The following is a 16,486-nucleotide window of genomic DNA, read 5'->3' on the forward strand; positions in this document are numbered from 1 at the left end:
AAAACATGTCTCTTAATTATGTGGCCAGGCTGAAAGGTATTAATTCCTCATAACAGTGTAAATCCTGTGGCCGGGGGTTTCTAGGCGCTTCAGTCCGGAACCGCGCTGCTGCTACAGTCGCAGGTTCGAATCCTGCCTCGGTCATGGATGTGTGTGATGTCGTTAGGTTAGTTAGGTTTAAGTAGTTCTAAGTCTAGGGCACTGATGACCTCAGATGTTAAGTCCCATAGTGCTTAGAGCCTTGAACCACTGAACAGTGTAAATCTTTCTTTTTCAACATGAAAATGTATATTATTGCTATGAAAGGTTATTGTTAGGAGGCCAACTGCGTTGCCCCAGTGGTAACACCGGTTCCCGCCAGAATACCGAAGTTAAGCGCTATCAGGCTTGGCTAGTACTTGGATGGATAATCGTCCGGTGCTGTTGGCAAGTGTGTTTCACTCAGCCCTTATGAGGCCAGTTGAGGAGCTATTGGAGGAGTCGCCGCTCTGCTCAAATAAATTGCCAACGGCTGGGAGTGTGGTGTGCTACCCATATGCCTCTTCATATCCACATTCAGTGACGCCTACGATCTGAGAATGACACGGCGGTCGGGCGGCACCGATGCGTCTTCAGAGGCCAGTTGAGACATTTTTATTTTCAAAGATTGGTAGCATGACAACCATAATTATAGATTTGTGGTACTAATCGACGAAAAGCAATGGTAAACGGAACTTGAATAAAACCACTAACAGATGTTAACTGATAATTTATTCACAAGACCGGTTTTGATACGTTAAAGCAGCATCTTCAGGTGATAGTACATAGAAAATAAAGCAAGCTTGTACTCTATACAAGTTAAAAAAGAAGGATAGCCACTAAAAATAAAACTGAATGAAAAGTACTTGCAGTAGTGTCACATAATTAGCAAACGGAAAGGCCATCAAATTTCGTAGTCACAGAACCCAACATTATGATGAGAGGGAGAAGTCAATAAATTATAACGAACAGAGCATTGGGGCGAATAGTGCAGGAGAAGAAGCAATATGGCAAAAAGAACCGTAGTTAAATGAAATAAATAACATTAAAACAGAATATAAGAAACATAAAATAACATATCATCAGTAGAGCGTCTTTCTGAGAAACGTAATCCGTTAACCAGCCCCGTTACTACAAGGATAAAGAAAAACCACCTGGAAAAAGGGATGCAAGATTAGAAATCGAGGAGGAGGAAGTTAATTAAGTTATTGGGCCTACATGTACATCCATGTGCAAATTGATTGCAGATGAAGAACTAAAATTATCAAAGACTGTAAACTTTGTTTAAGGCATTCGTCAATAAAAATCAAGTCGGAACCGAGAATAAACGTATCACGTAGTAGGGAGCCCCATTTTTAATGGCGAACCTAGGAAACCAGAGGTCAGATTAATAAACCGTCTGACGTAACTTGAGTGTCCAAACATACCAATACAATAAATACACATACTCTGTGTAATTGGTGGTAGCGAGTGTAAAGCACGGGGCGATCAGCTGTATACTAAACTGGGGGGGGGGGGGGGAGTCGTCGCCACATGGTTGGAGGGACTGGTGGACGACGGAAGACCACAAAACGTGACGGGCGCGGCGGGATTTTGAGTCCGGAACCCCGCTGCTGCTACGCTCGCAGGTCCGAATCCTGCCTCGGGCATGGATGTGTGTTACGTCCTTATGTTGGTTATCTTTAAGTAGTTCTAAGTCTAGGGGACTGATGACCTCAGATGTTAAGTCCCATAGTGCTTAGAACCATCTGAACCATTTGAAGTTGTCCCTCTCGTGGAACGGCCGTCCGTCTACCTTAATTACAGTTACGGTAAACTTATCACTGTAGAAAAGTTCTGGTTTAGTACACAACCATACAATCACGATTCTCGTTAATGAAAAGTGAAATTTCTTTTCAGTTCAGTTAAATCGTTAAGTAAAGTAATGTGTTTATGATTGTAACTAAGTTTCTAGAAGGACGCAGCTATTACTAAGTCGTTTCAAAGCTGTTGATAGCACCGTATACATTTATTAACAACCGTATATATCATATTACTATCGCACATAAATAATAACAAGACATTTACTACAAATAACATATTTCTTCCGTAGCTCTAGTTATGTCAAGTTTACGTTACCAAATAATGTTTTCCTCCCACTATTAGAATCTGAAAATGTTCATTTTAAATAACTTAAACGAGAAATGCTTCCTCTCCTGACCATTTCTAGTGACGATACTGCTGGTTGTGTACGAACCAATAGAAATACAGATAATTCGCATGGACGAATACGGCCAGATTGAGTACTTTATCTAACGCTTGCTTGTGCCTCTCGTTGCAGACTATGTGAAGCCTATCAAGCTGCCATCGAGGTCGCAGGTCAGCGAGACTTTCGCCGGCTCCGACGCCACCGTCACTGGGTGGGGACTCACCAGCAACGGTGAGCTGCTTCTGCGTCTACATCTACATCTACACTGCGTAGATCACAGATAGAAATATATTTAATGGGGAGAGAGGTACTAAAGTTCATGGAAGTACCTCTTTTGTAGGCTAAGATCAGTATCCAATGATACAACAATGAATGAAATTAAGCTTAATGAGAAGCTCAGACCGGCAGGTACTAGAGACATTAAAATATCACAAGATTCTCATAAAAGTAAGTGAAAAATAATGTTAGTATATTGGAACATCCGAGGATTAAAAGACACTGTAGGTGGTCTTCTTGTTTATTTAGAAGATTTAGAAACTGAGGGTGGAATAGTTGTACTATGCCTGTCTGAATATCGCATAGTCAGACATATATAAATGGTAAATGTAGCTGGATATAATTTTTCAGCACATGTAAGTGGAGACACTATGGACAGTCAGTCAATGTCAAGGAAATTCACCAACGGGTGTTATCTTAAGATGTTATTTTATTTTATTTTGAAGGATACCAGTTACAGCATTTCACTATGCCATTTCAGGCCCCATATGCAATATGGACCAACAGAGACTATGGAGAGAGGAAGAGTTGGCATATATGCACACTGTGAAACATTTAGAAACTAAAAAACGTTTTTAGAGCAAAACACAGAAACATGTGCCCGAAAGCTTAATATAAATAATGGTACTTTTATAATTGTAGCTGTGTACAGATCACCATTGGAAAACTTTCAGCTGTTTCTGAGAAACTTGGATTATTTGTTGTGTTATCTGCCAGACAAAGCAAATTATTGTATTTGGGGATTTAAACACAGATTTTCTGAAAGAGCTTGATAGAAAGAATGACCTTCAAGTATTACTTGGTTCTTTCAATTTGACTGCTCGGATAGTACAGGAAAGCAGCACACTGATAAATATTGTTTTTATAGACAAATATAAATTTAATCAAATAAAAACTTTTCCTGTTAAGAATGGTCTTTCTGATCATGATGCAGAGCTAGTTAAAGTAAATGACATAGCTCCATACAATAAAGTAAACAGTCCTCCAAAATAGCGTGCTCAATTACCGAACTAACAATTGCAAATTTTAAGGAAAGCTTGCAAGAATTAGACTGCTATGAGGTGTATGGGGAACCAGCTGCTAATTTATAGTTTAACCTATTCCATCATACCTTTATGAGCATATTTCAAAATAGTTTCCCCAAGAAAACAGTGAAACGTAATAGTAAGAAACCATCTAAAACGCTGAAGCTTACTAGAGTGATAAAAAATCTTATGGACAGAAAAGGGAAACGTATCTTGTAGCTAAAGTGAGTAATGACCCAGAGATAGTCGAACATTATAATAGCTACTGCACTGTGTTAAGAAAAGTCATGAAAAAATCCAGAAGCCTGTGCATTATGTTTAAGATTAGCGCCTCTGATAATAAAATTAAAACAATTTGTAATACTGGTAAAAGGAAAACAGGGCATCCAAGAGCACAAATAGACTGTGATTCTATCAGAATTATTGAAAAATTTGGTATCAAAAAGTCAGAAGTGAAAAATACTTTTAATAACTCTTTTCTAAGTGTTGTAGAGAAAATAGGATCCAGCTGTTCTTCAGAAAAAGCAAGGCTTTGTGTGGAAAAGGCAATATCTATGTAATATGATAAAACTGAAATGCAGCCGCCATTTTCTGCTGAAATTAGGAAAATAATAAATTCACTCAAAAATAAAAGCTCGCATGGAATTCATGTCATTTCCAACAGAATAATAATAGCTTGTTTCCATCAGATAAGGAGGAATCTCAGACATGTTTGTAGTAGATTACTGAAACAGAGCATTTTTTCCAGACAAACTTAAATATGCTACTGTTAACCATTGCATAAAAAAGGGGATAGATCTAACGTTAACAACTATCGCCCAATCTCGCTTCTGACTACTTTATCCAAAGTTCTTGAAAAAAGTAATGTTTTAAGGAGTAACTTCACATATTTGTATAAATCAATGATTTCCAGAAAGGCTTTTCAACAGAAAATGCTATATATGCTTTTACTAAAATATTAAATGCTCTGAATAACCGAACATCACCCAGTGGGATTATCTGTGTTATCTCAAAGGCTTTTGGCTGTGTGAATCATGAAATTCTTCTACAAAACCATAAGTATTGTGTATGAATGACCCTCTGCACAAATGTTTTAATTCCTATTTAACTGGAAGAATGCAGAAGGTTGAAATTAACAGTACAGATAGTCTCCAAACATCAGCAAAGTCCTCTAACTAGGGAGACATCAAGAGCAGTGTCCCACATTCTTGGGTCTCTTATTGTTCTTAATATGTATTAATGATTTGCCACACTATATTCATGAAGATGCAAACCTGGATGTTTTTGTTGATGATAAAAGTATAGTTATCACGGCCATCAAAGAAGCATTAGCTGAGGAAATAGTAAATAATCAGAAAATTTACCAAGTGATTCCCCACAAATGGACTCTCACTAAATAATGAGAAAACACAGTTTATACAGTTCTGTACAGGAAATGGTATAAACCCATTGACAGACTTTCAACCAAAGCCTTTTGCTAAGGCACAATATTCAAGACTTCTGGATGTGTACATTGGTGAGAAATTCAAGTGGAAGGAACACATTGATGATCTGCTGAAACGTTTGAATTCAGCTACTTATGCAATTAGGTTTATTGTAACTTTTGATGATAAATATGTCAGTAAATTAGCCTATTATGCCTGTTTACATTCACTGCTTTCATATAGCATCATCTTTTGTTGTTGTTGTTGTTTTTGTTGTTGTGGTGGTGGTCTTCAGTCCAGAGACAGGTTTGATTCTGCTCTCCATGCTACTCTACTCGGTGCAAGCTTCTTCCAGTACCTACTGCAGCCTACGTCCTTCAGAATCTGCTTAATATATTCATCTCTTTGCCTCACTCTACGATTTTTACCCTCCACGCTACCCTCCAATACTAAATTGGTGATCCCTTGATGCCTCAGAACATGTCCTACCAATCGATTCCGTGTTCTAGTCAAGTTGTGCCACAAATTCCTCTTCTCCCCAGTTCTGTTCAGTACCTCCCCATTAGTTACATGATCTACCCATCTAACCTTTAGCATTCTTCTGTAGCATTTTCACCTCCAAACATGGCTACACTTTCAGAAAAGGCTTCCTGACACTTTAATCTATACTCGATATTAATAAATTTCCCTTCTTCTGAAACGCTTTCCTTGCCATTGCCGGTCTCCATTTTATATCCTCTCTACTTCGACCATCATCAGTTATTTTGCTCCCCAAATAGCAAAACTCATCTACTACTTTAAGTGTCTTATTTACTAATCTAATTCCTTCAGCATCACCTGAGTTAATTCAACTACATTCCATTATCCTCGTTTTGCTTTTGTTGATGTTCATCTTATATCCTACTTTCAAGACACTATCCATCCCATTCAAGTGCTCTTCCAGGTCCTTTGCTGTCTCTGACAGAATTACAATGTCATTGGTGAACGTCAAAGTTTTTGTTTCTTCTCCATGGATTTTAATTCCTACTCCGAATTTTTCTTTTGTTTCCTTTACTGCTTGCTCAATATACAGATTGAATAACATCGGTGATAGGCTACAAACCTGTCTCACTCCCTTACCAACCACTGGTTCCCTTTCGTGTCCCTCGACTCTTATAACTGCCATCTGGTTTCTGTACAAATTGTAAATAGGCTTACGCTCCCTGTATTTTACCCCTACCACCTTTAGAATTTGAAAGAGAGTATTCCAGTCAACATTGTCAAAATCTTTTTCTAGGTCTACAAATGCTAGAAACGTAGGTTTGCCTTTCCTTAATTTTTCTTCTAAGATAAGTCATAGTGTCAGTATTGCCTCACGTGTACCAATATTTCTACGGAATCCAAACTGATCTTTCCTGAGGTCGGCTTCTACAAGTTTTTCCATTCGTCTGTAAGGAATTCGCGTTAGTATTTTGCAGCTGTGACTTATTAAACTGATAGTTCGGTAATTTTCACATCTGTCAACACCTGCTTTCTTTGGGATTGGAATTATTATATTCTTCTTGAAGCCTGAGGGTATTTCGCCTGTCTCATACATCTTGCTCACCAGATTGTAGAGTTTTGTCAGGACTGGCTCTCCCAAGGCTGTCAAAAATTGTAACGGAATGTTGTGTACTCCCGGGGCATTGTTTCGACCTAGGCCTTTCAGTGCTTTGTCAAACTCTTGGTGCAGTTTCATATCTACCATTTCATCTTCATCTACATCCTTTTCCATTTCCGTAATATTGCCCTCAAGTACATCGCCCTTGTATAGACCTTCTATATACTCCTTCCACCTTACTACTTTCCCTTCTTTGCTTAGAACTGAGTTTCCATCTGAGCTCTTGATATTCATACAAGTGGTTCTCTTTTCTCCAAAGGTCTCTCTAATTTTCCTGTAGGCAGTATCTATCTTATCCCTAGTGATATATGCCTCTACATCCTTACATTTGTCCTCCAGCCATCCCTGTTTAGCCATTTGACACTTCCTGTTGATCTCTATTCCTTCTTGCCTGCTTCATTTACAGCATTTTTATATTTTCTCCTTTAGTCGATTAAATTCAATATATCGTCGCCTACCACAGGATTTCTACTAACCCTCGTCTCTCTACCTACTTGATCCTGTGGTGCCTTCATTATTTCATCTCTCAACGCTGCCCATTCTTCTTCTACTGTATTTCTTTCCCCCATTCTTGTCAACTGTTCCCTAATGCTCACCCTGAAACTCTCTACAGCCTCTGGTTCTGTCAGTTTAGTCAGGTCCCATCTCCTTAAATTCCCACCTTTTTGCAGTTTCTTCAGTTTTAATCTACAATTCATAACCAATAGATTGTGGTCAGAGTCTACATCTGCCCCTAGAAATGTCTTACAATTTAAAACCTGGTTCCTAAATTTCTTTCTTATCATTATATCTCCAGGCCTCTTCCACGTACACAACCTTCTTTCATCATTCTTGAACCAAGTGTTAGCTTTTCGTCACCTATTCATCATTAAGAGGAAAAGTATTCATTGCACAACAGTGTGTAACCAGAATAATAGCTGGAGCTCATCGAAAATTATGGTACTTTGACAACAGATATATTCACTTATGAAATTTGTTATTAACAACTCATCCCAATTCAAAACTAAAACCAAAATACATAGCTACAACCTTAGAAGAAAGGATGATCTTCAGCGTTCTGTATTCAATCTGACTGGCACAGAAAGGAGTGCATATGCTGCCACAAAAGTCCTTGGTCACTCACCAAATAACACTAAAAGTCTGACTGATAGTCAACCAGCATTTAAGAACACATTAAAAGAATTTCTCAATGACAACTCCTTTTACTCAATACATGAACTTTCAGATATAAAACAGTAAACAAAAAAAGTAATGTAGAGTAAAGAAATGTTATGTGAAACTGACATGTCACACATCATCACAAAATGTCATATTCCTGATCTAAGGAACAAGTAATAATGTATTGTATCAACACAGACTACCTGCAATTGTACTACATATTAGGGCTTGTTCCTATGCCACTCACATAAGGGTCGTGAAATTAATGATACAGGATCCATAAGCAGACGATTGCAATGTATTTCTAGATTCTTCACTATTCTTCAGAATATCAGGCGATTAAAAAAAAGTAGATGAGCTTCTTGTTTGTATAGAAGATTTAGAAACTGATGGTGGAATAGATGTACTATGCCTGTCTGAACATCATGTAGTCACAGGTATGGAAATGGTAAATGTAGGTAGATATAAGGTTTCAGCCATGTAAGAAGAGACACTATGGAGAGAGGACGAGTTTACATATACGATAAAATCAGTCGTACTGTGAAAAATTTGGAAACTAAAAAATTTTGCATGGAGCAACACATAGAAGCACGTAAATGTGATCTTAAACTAAATAAATGCACTTTTATAATTGTAGCCATGCATAGGTCCCCATTGGGAAATTTTCAACTATTTTTGAAAAACTTGGATTCCCTATTGTGTTATCTGTCAGACAATGGAAACCAAATTATTGTTTGTGGGGATTTAAACGTAGATTTTCTGAAAGAGTAAGATAGGAAGCTTGACCTTGAAGTATTATTTGGTTCTTGCAATTTGACATCAGTTATTGATTTTCCTACTCGGGTGCTACAGGAAAGCACCACACTGATAGATAAAATTTTCACAGACCAAGATGAATTTAATCAAATAAAAACTTTTCCTGTTAAGAATGGTCTGTCTGATCATGATGCACTGCTAGTTACAATATATGGCACAGCACCATACAGTAACGCAAAACAGTCCTCCAAAATAGTGCATTCCATTAGCGATTTAACACTTCAGAACTTTAAGGAAAGTTTGCAACACTTAGACTGAAATGAGGTGTACAGGGAACATGATGTTAATTTAAAATTTGACCTATTTCATGATAAATTTGTGAGTATATTTGAAAAGTTTCCCTAAGAAAACAGTGAAACATAATTGTAAGAAACGATGTAAAAAGCCATGGCTTACTAAAGGGATACAAATATCTTGTAAACAGAAAAGGGAAATGTATCTTATAGCTAGGAGGAGTAATGATCCCAAAACAATGAAACATTATAAAAACCACTGCACTGTATTAAGGAAAGTTATTAAAAAGTGCATTATGTCTGAGATTAGCACATCTGATAATAAAATTAAAACAATTTGGAATATTGTGAAAAGAGAAACAGGGCAACTGAGAGCAAAGGAAGAATGTATTTCTATCAAACACAATGAAAAGTTTGTTAACAAGACGTTAGAAGTAGGAAACATTTTTAATAATCATTTTTTCAGTGTTGTAGAGAATATAGGTTCCGGCTATTCATTAGAAATGCAAGGCAGTATATGGAAGAGGCAGTACCTACGCAATTGGATAAAACTGAAATTGAATCCGCCTCTCCTACTGAAATTAGGAAAATAATAAATTCACTCAAATGTAAAAGCTCACATGGAATTGATGGCATTTCCAAAAGAGTACTAAAACCGTGTTCCCAACAAATAAGTAGGATTCTCAGCCACATATGTAGCAGCTCACTCAAACAGGGAATTTTACCAGATAGAGTGAAACATGCTATTGTTAAACCATTGCAGAAAAAAGGGGATAGATCTGATGCAGACAACTACTACTCAGTCTCACTTCTGACAGCTTTCTCCAAAATTCTTGAAAAAGTCATGTATTCAAGAGTAGCATCACATATTTGTAAAAATGAAGTACTAACAGAAAGTCAATTTCGTTTTCAGAAAGGCTTTTCAACAGAAAATGCTATATATGCTTTCACTGATCAAATATTAAATGCAATGAGTAACTGAAAATCACCCATTGGGATATTTTGTAATCTCTCAAAGGCTTTTGATTGTGTGAGTCATGAAATTCTTATAGATAAGCTTAAGTATTGTGGTATGAGTGGGACAGTGCACAAATGGTTTAATTCATACTTAACTGGAAGAATCCAGAAGGTTGAAATTAACAGTACAGATAGTCTACAAAAACCAACAGAGTCCTCTAACTGGGGAGGTATCAAGAATGGTGTCCCCAGGGTTCAGTCTTGGGCCCCTTATTGTTCTTAATATATATTAAGGACTTGCCACTCTATATTCATGAAGGTGATGATGCAAGTATAGTAGTCACACCCAAGAAGCAAGAATCAGCTGAGGAAATTGCAAGTAATGTCTTTCAGAAAATTATTAAGTGGTGCTCTGCAAATTGGACTCTCACTTAATTCTGAGAAAAAAATAGTTTATACAATCCCATACAGTAAATGGTTTAACACCATTGATAAATATAGACTATGAATGGAAGTCTGTTGCTAAGGTAGAATACTCAAAATTTCTGGGTGTGTGCATTGATGAGAAATTGAATTGGAACTAACACATAGATGATCTACTGAAACAGTTAGACTCAGCTACTTATACTATTAGGGTTACTGCAAATTTTGGTGATATATATATCAGTAAATTAGCCTACTATGCCTATTTTCATTCACTGCTTTCATATGGCATCATATTTTTGGGCAATTCTTCATTAAGAGAGAAAGAATTCATTGTAGAAAAGCGTGTAATCAGAATAATAGCTGGAGCCCACCTAAGATCACCTTGCAGACATTTATTTAAGGAACTCGGGATATTCACAGTACCTTTACAATACATGTATTCACTTACAAAATTTGTCATTAATAACCCATCCCAATTCAAAAATAACAGCGAATTGCATAGCTACAATATTTAAGGAGCTCGGGACATTCACAGTACCTTTGCAATATATATATTCACTTATGAAATTTGTCATTAATAACCCATCCCAATTCAAAAATAACAGCGAATTACGTAGCTACAACACTAGAAGAAAGGATGATATTCACTATTCTGGATTAAATTTCACTTTGGCACAGAAAGGGGTGAATTAAGCTGCCACAAAAATCTTTGGTCATTTTCCAAATAGTATTAAAAGTCTGACAGATAGGCAACCAACATTTAAAAGCAAATTTAAAAAAAATTCTGATTGACAACTCCTACTCAATAGATGAATTCTTAGATATGAAGTAGTAACTGTAAAAAATTAATTAATTAATTAATTATTTTGCGATAAGAAAACTTACGTTAAAGCAACACAGTCCACATCACTATGAAATACCATTTCCACGATCTATAGAACAAGGATTAATGAATGTATGCATGTATCTATGTACTGGTTCTTGAGAATTTATAAGAAGAGAGGTTTCCGCGAAATAGGAGAAATGAATTCAGAATTGTGAATACGATTAGACTGCAACTCACAATTTTTTAGTGACAAATGAAATTCTGGGCCACACCAGGGCCCAAACTTAGATTTTCTGCTTTACGCACTCAGTTGCCTTAACCACTTTGGCTATCCAAGCACGTGTCCAGGACTGACCCAAATTTCCATATGCCACTGAGTGTCTATATCCTTCACTCGTACAATTGCTGTGATTCCTGCACAGAGTGAGACATTACTATTGTTGTGGCCTGTCTAGGCATGTGATACTGTTTGCAATGCTGTGTTTTCGATGTTCTGTGCAATGTCCTTCAGACATGTGTACATGGAAGAGTGCTCGGACAGCCAAAGTGGTTAAGGCGATTGTTGTGTATCCCTTCACAGTGGTAAGGAGAGGTGGGCTACGAAGTGGTGTGGCAACTGCCATCGTGGGAAAGCTGAACAAGACCAGAAATGATTAGGGAACAAGTAACACGGCAAACAGAACATTTACTTAACTTGTATGTCTCCAAATGTAGGAAGATGCATAACAAATGATGCAACAAGAATAGAGTCCAGCTACTGATGTCAACATAGATGAGTTGTTCCAGACTACTGCAGGAACTATGGCGTCAGGGCCGAGATCTGCCGGCGTTAGCTTAGCGACATGTGGCGATGTGGCTCCGAGTGTGAGTGGGTTTAGTCATTGCACACAACCGCCCTTCATCGTGGTGGCAGAGGGCGCTCATGGTACAGAGCCAGTGAAGATGTGGCTTATCTGGCACACACCACTGGGGCCGCTTGATTCCACACGACCGCTATTGACATTCAACGGAAACTTTCAATTCCATTACCAATGTAATGATTCTCATGGCGTGGTATCGATACATGATACCACAGCAACCACACATGTAAAGCAGGAAATCTGGGTTTGACCTTTGATCTGGCACAGATTTTCGTTTGTCACTAATGATGGAGTTGCATTATGACTGCATTCGCAATTCCGAATATATTTCTTCCGTTTCATATAGCTGCTGATCGTAGCAGTGCCAGGTCTTCAAATATGTATGCACATCTTAGAGACATTATATACTAAACCAAAGAACAGACACTGCAAATAGCATTTTGCAGAATAGTTCCCTTCCGTATTAAGAGTGTTCGTCAATTTAGGCTTTTCAGCATCTTCATGATGCATTCACATAGCTAAAAGAATGCTTCGAACATTCCTCCTACCTTTCTTTGCACTCATTCAATAACCTCTGCTAGTCTAGTATGGTACGGTTCCCACACATTTGAGCAATATCCTAGAATGACCTCATGAGTGTTCTGTAAGCAAGACCACTGACTTTTCATGTTGCTTTCCCTGTTTTATTTTACAGATTCTGATCATGGCACAACTCAAAGTGTGATGTGGAAGAAACATTGAAATGAAATTGAATAATGAAACTATTGCAATTCGTCTCACATTATAGTGATGCTAATCATGTCATGTACCATTACGTGAGCAGCGGAAAGCAATATAGAAGGAAATAAAAATTATGTAAACGAGTGAAATGGATATTTTACTTTGCCTATATCTAGACTTATTACACTTGATTTAGTTGTAATACTATATACATAGTTTTAAACATCAAATGTAAATAACACTGCTTTCAGAGACTTAACATAAGTTCTGCGAGGCAATGCCCAATAATTTCATATAATGATTTACAATAAATTTTAAGTACCGCTTGGAGAAGATAAAAACTCTCATTTTATTATATCATACATTCGCATGTCCTAGAAAGTGAAGTTGTCATGCTGACGTATTCACATTTGCACTCTTTACCTTGTTTCCAGATGCATGGACTGTTGCTGGATATCTTCAATACGCTGATGTACAGATCTGGGATAACGCAGACTGCCAGGCTATATACGGTGAACTTGTCGATTCCAATGCGATCTGTGCAATGGGCACTAATGGCCAGCATACTTGCTATGTAAGTATAAGTTCCACAAAGAACATTCGGAAAGTAAGGGACATTTTCTTAAACCAGAAAGTTTATAGAAGGTACTACAGAAATACATTCCACACCATTCGCCACATGTTTTCATTAAATTCTTCACAGATTCGCCTCCACCACCGACACAGTCGTCGCCTATTTAAGTAGTCTCTCCTCTTAAAATTACTTCCCTCATACAAATCAGTCCCGATATGGCCGTGAGTTTGCTCTACACCCTTTAAACGCGTAAGAACGAGGTATTCCATTTTGGAAAAATATGGAGCTCTAACGTTTCCTTGTTATAAATTTAAGGAAGATCAAATGATATCTGGCACATGTCAACCTGCTATGATTTCTTTTGCTACCTCAAGGAATGCGAGCGTGAATTAATGTCCGTGTAAGAAAGCTAGTTTCTGCCGCTGTTTTGGATTACCATCGGCCGAGTTTTCTACAATATCCGTGTAGATTTGTCATTTACATGCAATACGTAAGTGGTTTTCGTTCCACTATAAAAATTAGTTCCCTAGAAGAGACGCTGGACATGTTGTTTTACAGCTGCGTTTAATTTGTGGATACACGGGCTCCGACTGCCACATGATTCCAAAAGTGCTGTAACGTTTGAGCAAAATTGCTGTTGACAATTAATCAGAGTACTTCACGTCTCGTAAGCTAAATCCCCCCAAAACCCTCTATTTTTTCGACTCTCATTACATGCTGCTTCATATCATACGGAATTCTCAAAGACTGAGTATTATTCCGTAATCCTGATCGCGTGTGTATTCTCAAGTACCCAGACTGTACTACAATGTTCACTTCTCTCACAAATATCATTGCTGTGTTGCAGTTTTCGGAGAAAATATTGTTTGTATTTTCAGACGACCGCAGTCTTCATTGGCCTCAAGCACATTTAATGATTGAAACCCCATTAAAATTATGGTTCCTGACATGAGACAACATTTACGAAATGCTTATTATGGGGAGACATAATAATGACACGAAGTCATTAGAAAGAGAAATAGATACAGAATCTAAAGCAACAGTGGTTGATTCAGTAGGTTTGATTGAAGGCATTTTTAACAGAGGCAAGAGAAGCTGTTAGCCTAGTGAAGGGAGACAGCAGATTTTTTGGAAAACACTGTGGCTTTTGTCCCAATAAATGATGAGATATAAGGAAGAAGAAAAATCAGATATTCATATCTCATCGACAACAAACTCATTAGGGACAGATAACAAGCTCCGATTGTTTCGAAAACAGGGAAGGAAATCAACTGTGTCCTTTCAAAGGAACCATCCCGGCATCTGCGTGGAACGCTTTAGGGGAATTACGGGAAATGCAGATCTGGACGGCCGGGAGCGAATTTGAACCGTCGACCTCCCAAATTCTACTCCACTGTGCTAATCACTGCACTGATATGGACTGAATACGTTGGTTTGATTGGAACCGTGGGGGTGGCGGTAATACTGTGAGGGTTTTATTTTGTAGGACTTGACTGTAGAATATGTCGACGTCATAGGGAGTGATCTATAGTTTGCATCCATACGTTGAGATATATATTCCATAGCATTAATTTTTTATTTATAGATAATGTTTCTCCTCTCATCGTGGAGTAAAGTTGGAAAAACAACATTGCGTTGTTTTAGCAATATGAAATTTCCAAGCAGAATGAGAGTCAAGGCTTGACACGATGTTATTGTTCAAAAATGTTCAAATGTGAGTGAAATCTTATGGGACTTAACTGCTAAGGTCGTCAGTCCCTAAGCTTACACACTACTTAACCTAAATTATCGTAAGGACGAACACACACACCCATGCCCAATGGAGGACTCGAACCTCCTCCGGGACCAGCCGCACAGTCTATGACAGCAGCGCCCTAGACCGCTTGGCTAATCCCGCACGGTGACGTTATTGTCACCATTGGAAGTATTGGCATAGCAGTATCATACAACTGAAGTCCAGCATGGGTTCTTCATTGTAATGTACATCTGACTGCTTCGGTTTCATTTGTGTTAATTTTGATATTTCGCAGCATATACCATTGTGTGATTTTCTGAAGGTGTCGGATTAAATTCATAGTAATGTAGTTGAGGTTCCTATGAGAATTATAAATTGCAATATCGACAGCGGCCAGGGTTGTAAGGTACAATTCTAGTTCGGTTGCTATTAGTATAAATGGAATTTAAGAGTGCATGAAGAACTATGGCTTCTATTGGATTGAGTGAAGTTTCGAATTTGTTGATGGAGATGTAGAAATGTCCGTCAGAGATGACTCATGATTTGGATTATACGAAGTGGATAGTGGTAGTTAAGGAGTCTGCATCTGCAGACATGAACAGCCGACCTTTCTGGTTACAGGGCGACAGCGGTGGCCCGTTGGCGGTGACTGGGTCGGACGGCGAGCCGCTGGTGGTGGGGGTCGTCTCGTGGGGCACGGCCAACGACTGTGAGTCCGGCCAGCCCGACGTCTTCATGCGCGTCACAGCCTTCCTCGACTGGATCAGCGAGAATGCCGGCGTCACCATCTCGTGAGATGGGGCGCCAACGACGGAGCTGTCTAGCACGTGCGAGTGACACACATGATATTGTGGATGCTAATAAATTCAGTTCGTGCTTATGGTTGTATGAACTTAATTCCACCTTCGCTAGTAGAGTCTCCTCCTGACAACAGTACACCTTTGGTATATTTACAGAACTTTGGCACGCTTTGGACTGTTTGTGACATTCGAAAGAAACACACACACACACTTGAAAAGAGAAACAATTTGCACAACAATAAACCGAACAAACTGATCCATAAAGCTGTAGCGCCAGGAAGGAGAGCAAGTAACGAAATTCGTTTATTGTGGGTACACAGTATAGTATAAAGGGCAAATGATTAAATTTACAGATTTCTTTATTTTCTTTCGGCGAGAGGTGTGGCGTCAGTACTCTGGCAGGTTTGATACCCCCTGACACGAATTCCCTTCCAGTGCCAAGTAATTTTAGCGCTGTACTTACATCCAACGCCTTCTGTTATTTAATGAACATATTCCACCATCTCTACTCTACTACAATTTTTCTTTCTACTTCTCCTTCGAGTACCATGGAAATTTGTAAGTGACGTGCACTTAAGTGGGGTTTATGAAATGAGTGGAGCCCTGAGCTGTATCCTGATGGCTCAAAGAGCCATAAGCAAATGTAAATGTTATCTGACATTCAAATCAAAGTAAAAAATTGGGTCGCCACCAACTCTAGCCACACGACAAAAAAGAGGTTCGACTGAGTTGCAAAATTAATTAACTTAGTCATCAGAAAAAGCTCATAAAAGAACATTCATTGTAATGTCACTCATAAAATGGGTTGCAA

The 16,486-nt window shown here is 38.3% G+C and overlaps 1 protein-coding gene across 1 annotated transcript in view; it reads left to right on the top strand.

The window, feature by feature from the left end:
* LOC124594248 (brachyurin-like) overlaps nt 1-15,716 on the top strand; it is a 39,996-nt gene extending 24,280 nt beyond the window's left edge. Inside the window, exons 5-7 of the mRNA XM_047132612.1 lie at nt 2,339-2,437; nt 13,001-13,140; nt 15,497-15,716. Coding sequence (XP_046988568.1) covers nt 2,339-2,437; nt 13,001-13,140; nt 15,497-15,670 — 413 coding nt within the window. The 3' untranslated portion in view covers nt 15,671-15,716. The remainder of the gene's footprint in view (nt 1-2,338; nt 2,438-13,000; nt 13,141-15,496) is intronic.
* The last annotated feature ends 770 nt before the right edge of the window (nt 15,717-16,486 follow it).

The sequence above is a fragment of the Schistocerca americana genome, chromosome 2 (genome assembly GCF_021461395.2).
Source record: "Schistocerca americana isolate TAMUIC-IGC-003095 chromosome 2, iqSchAmer2.1, whole genome shotgun sequence".
NCBI classification, from domain to species: domain Eukaryota; kingdom Metazoa; phylum Arthropoda; class Insecta; order Orthoptera; family Acrididae; genus Schistocerca; species Schistocerca americana.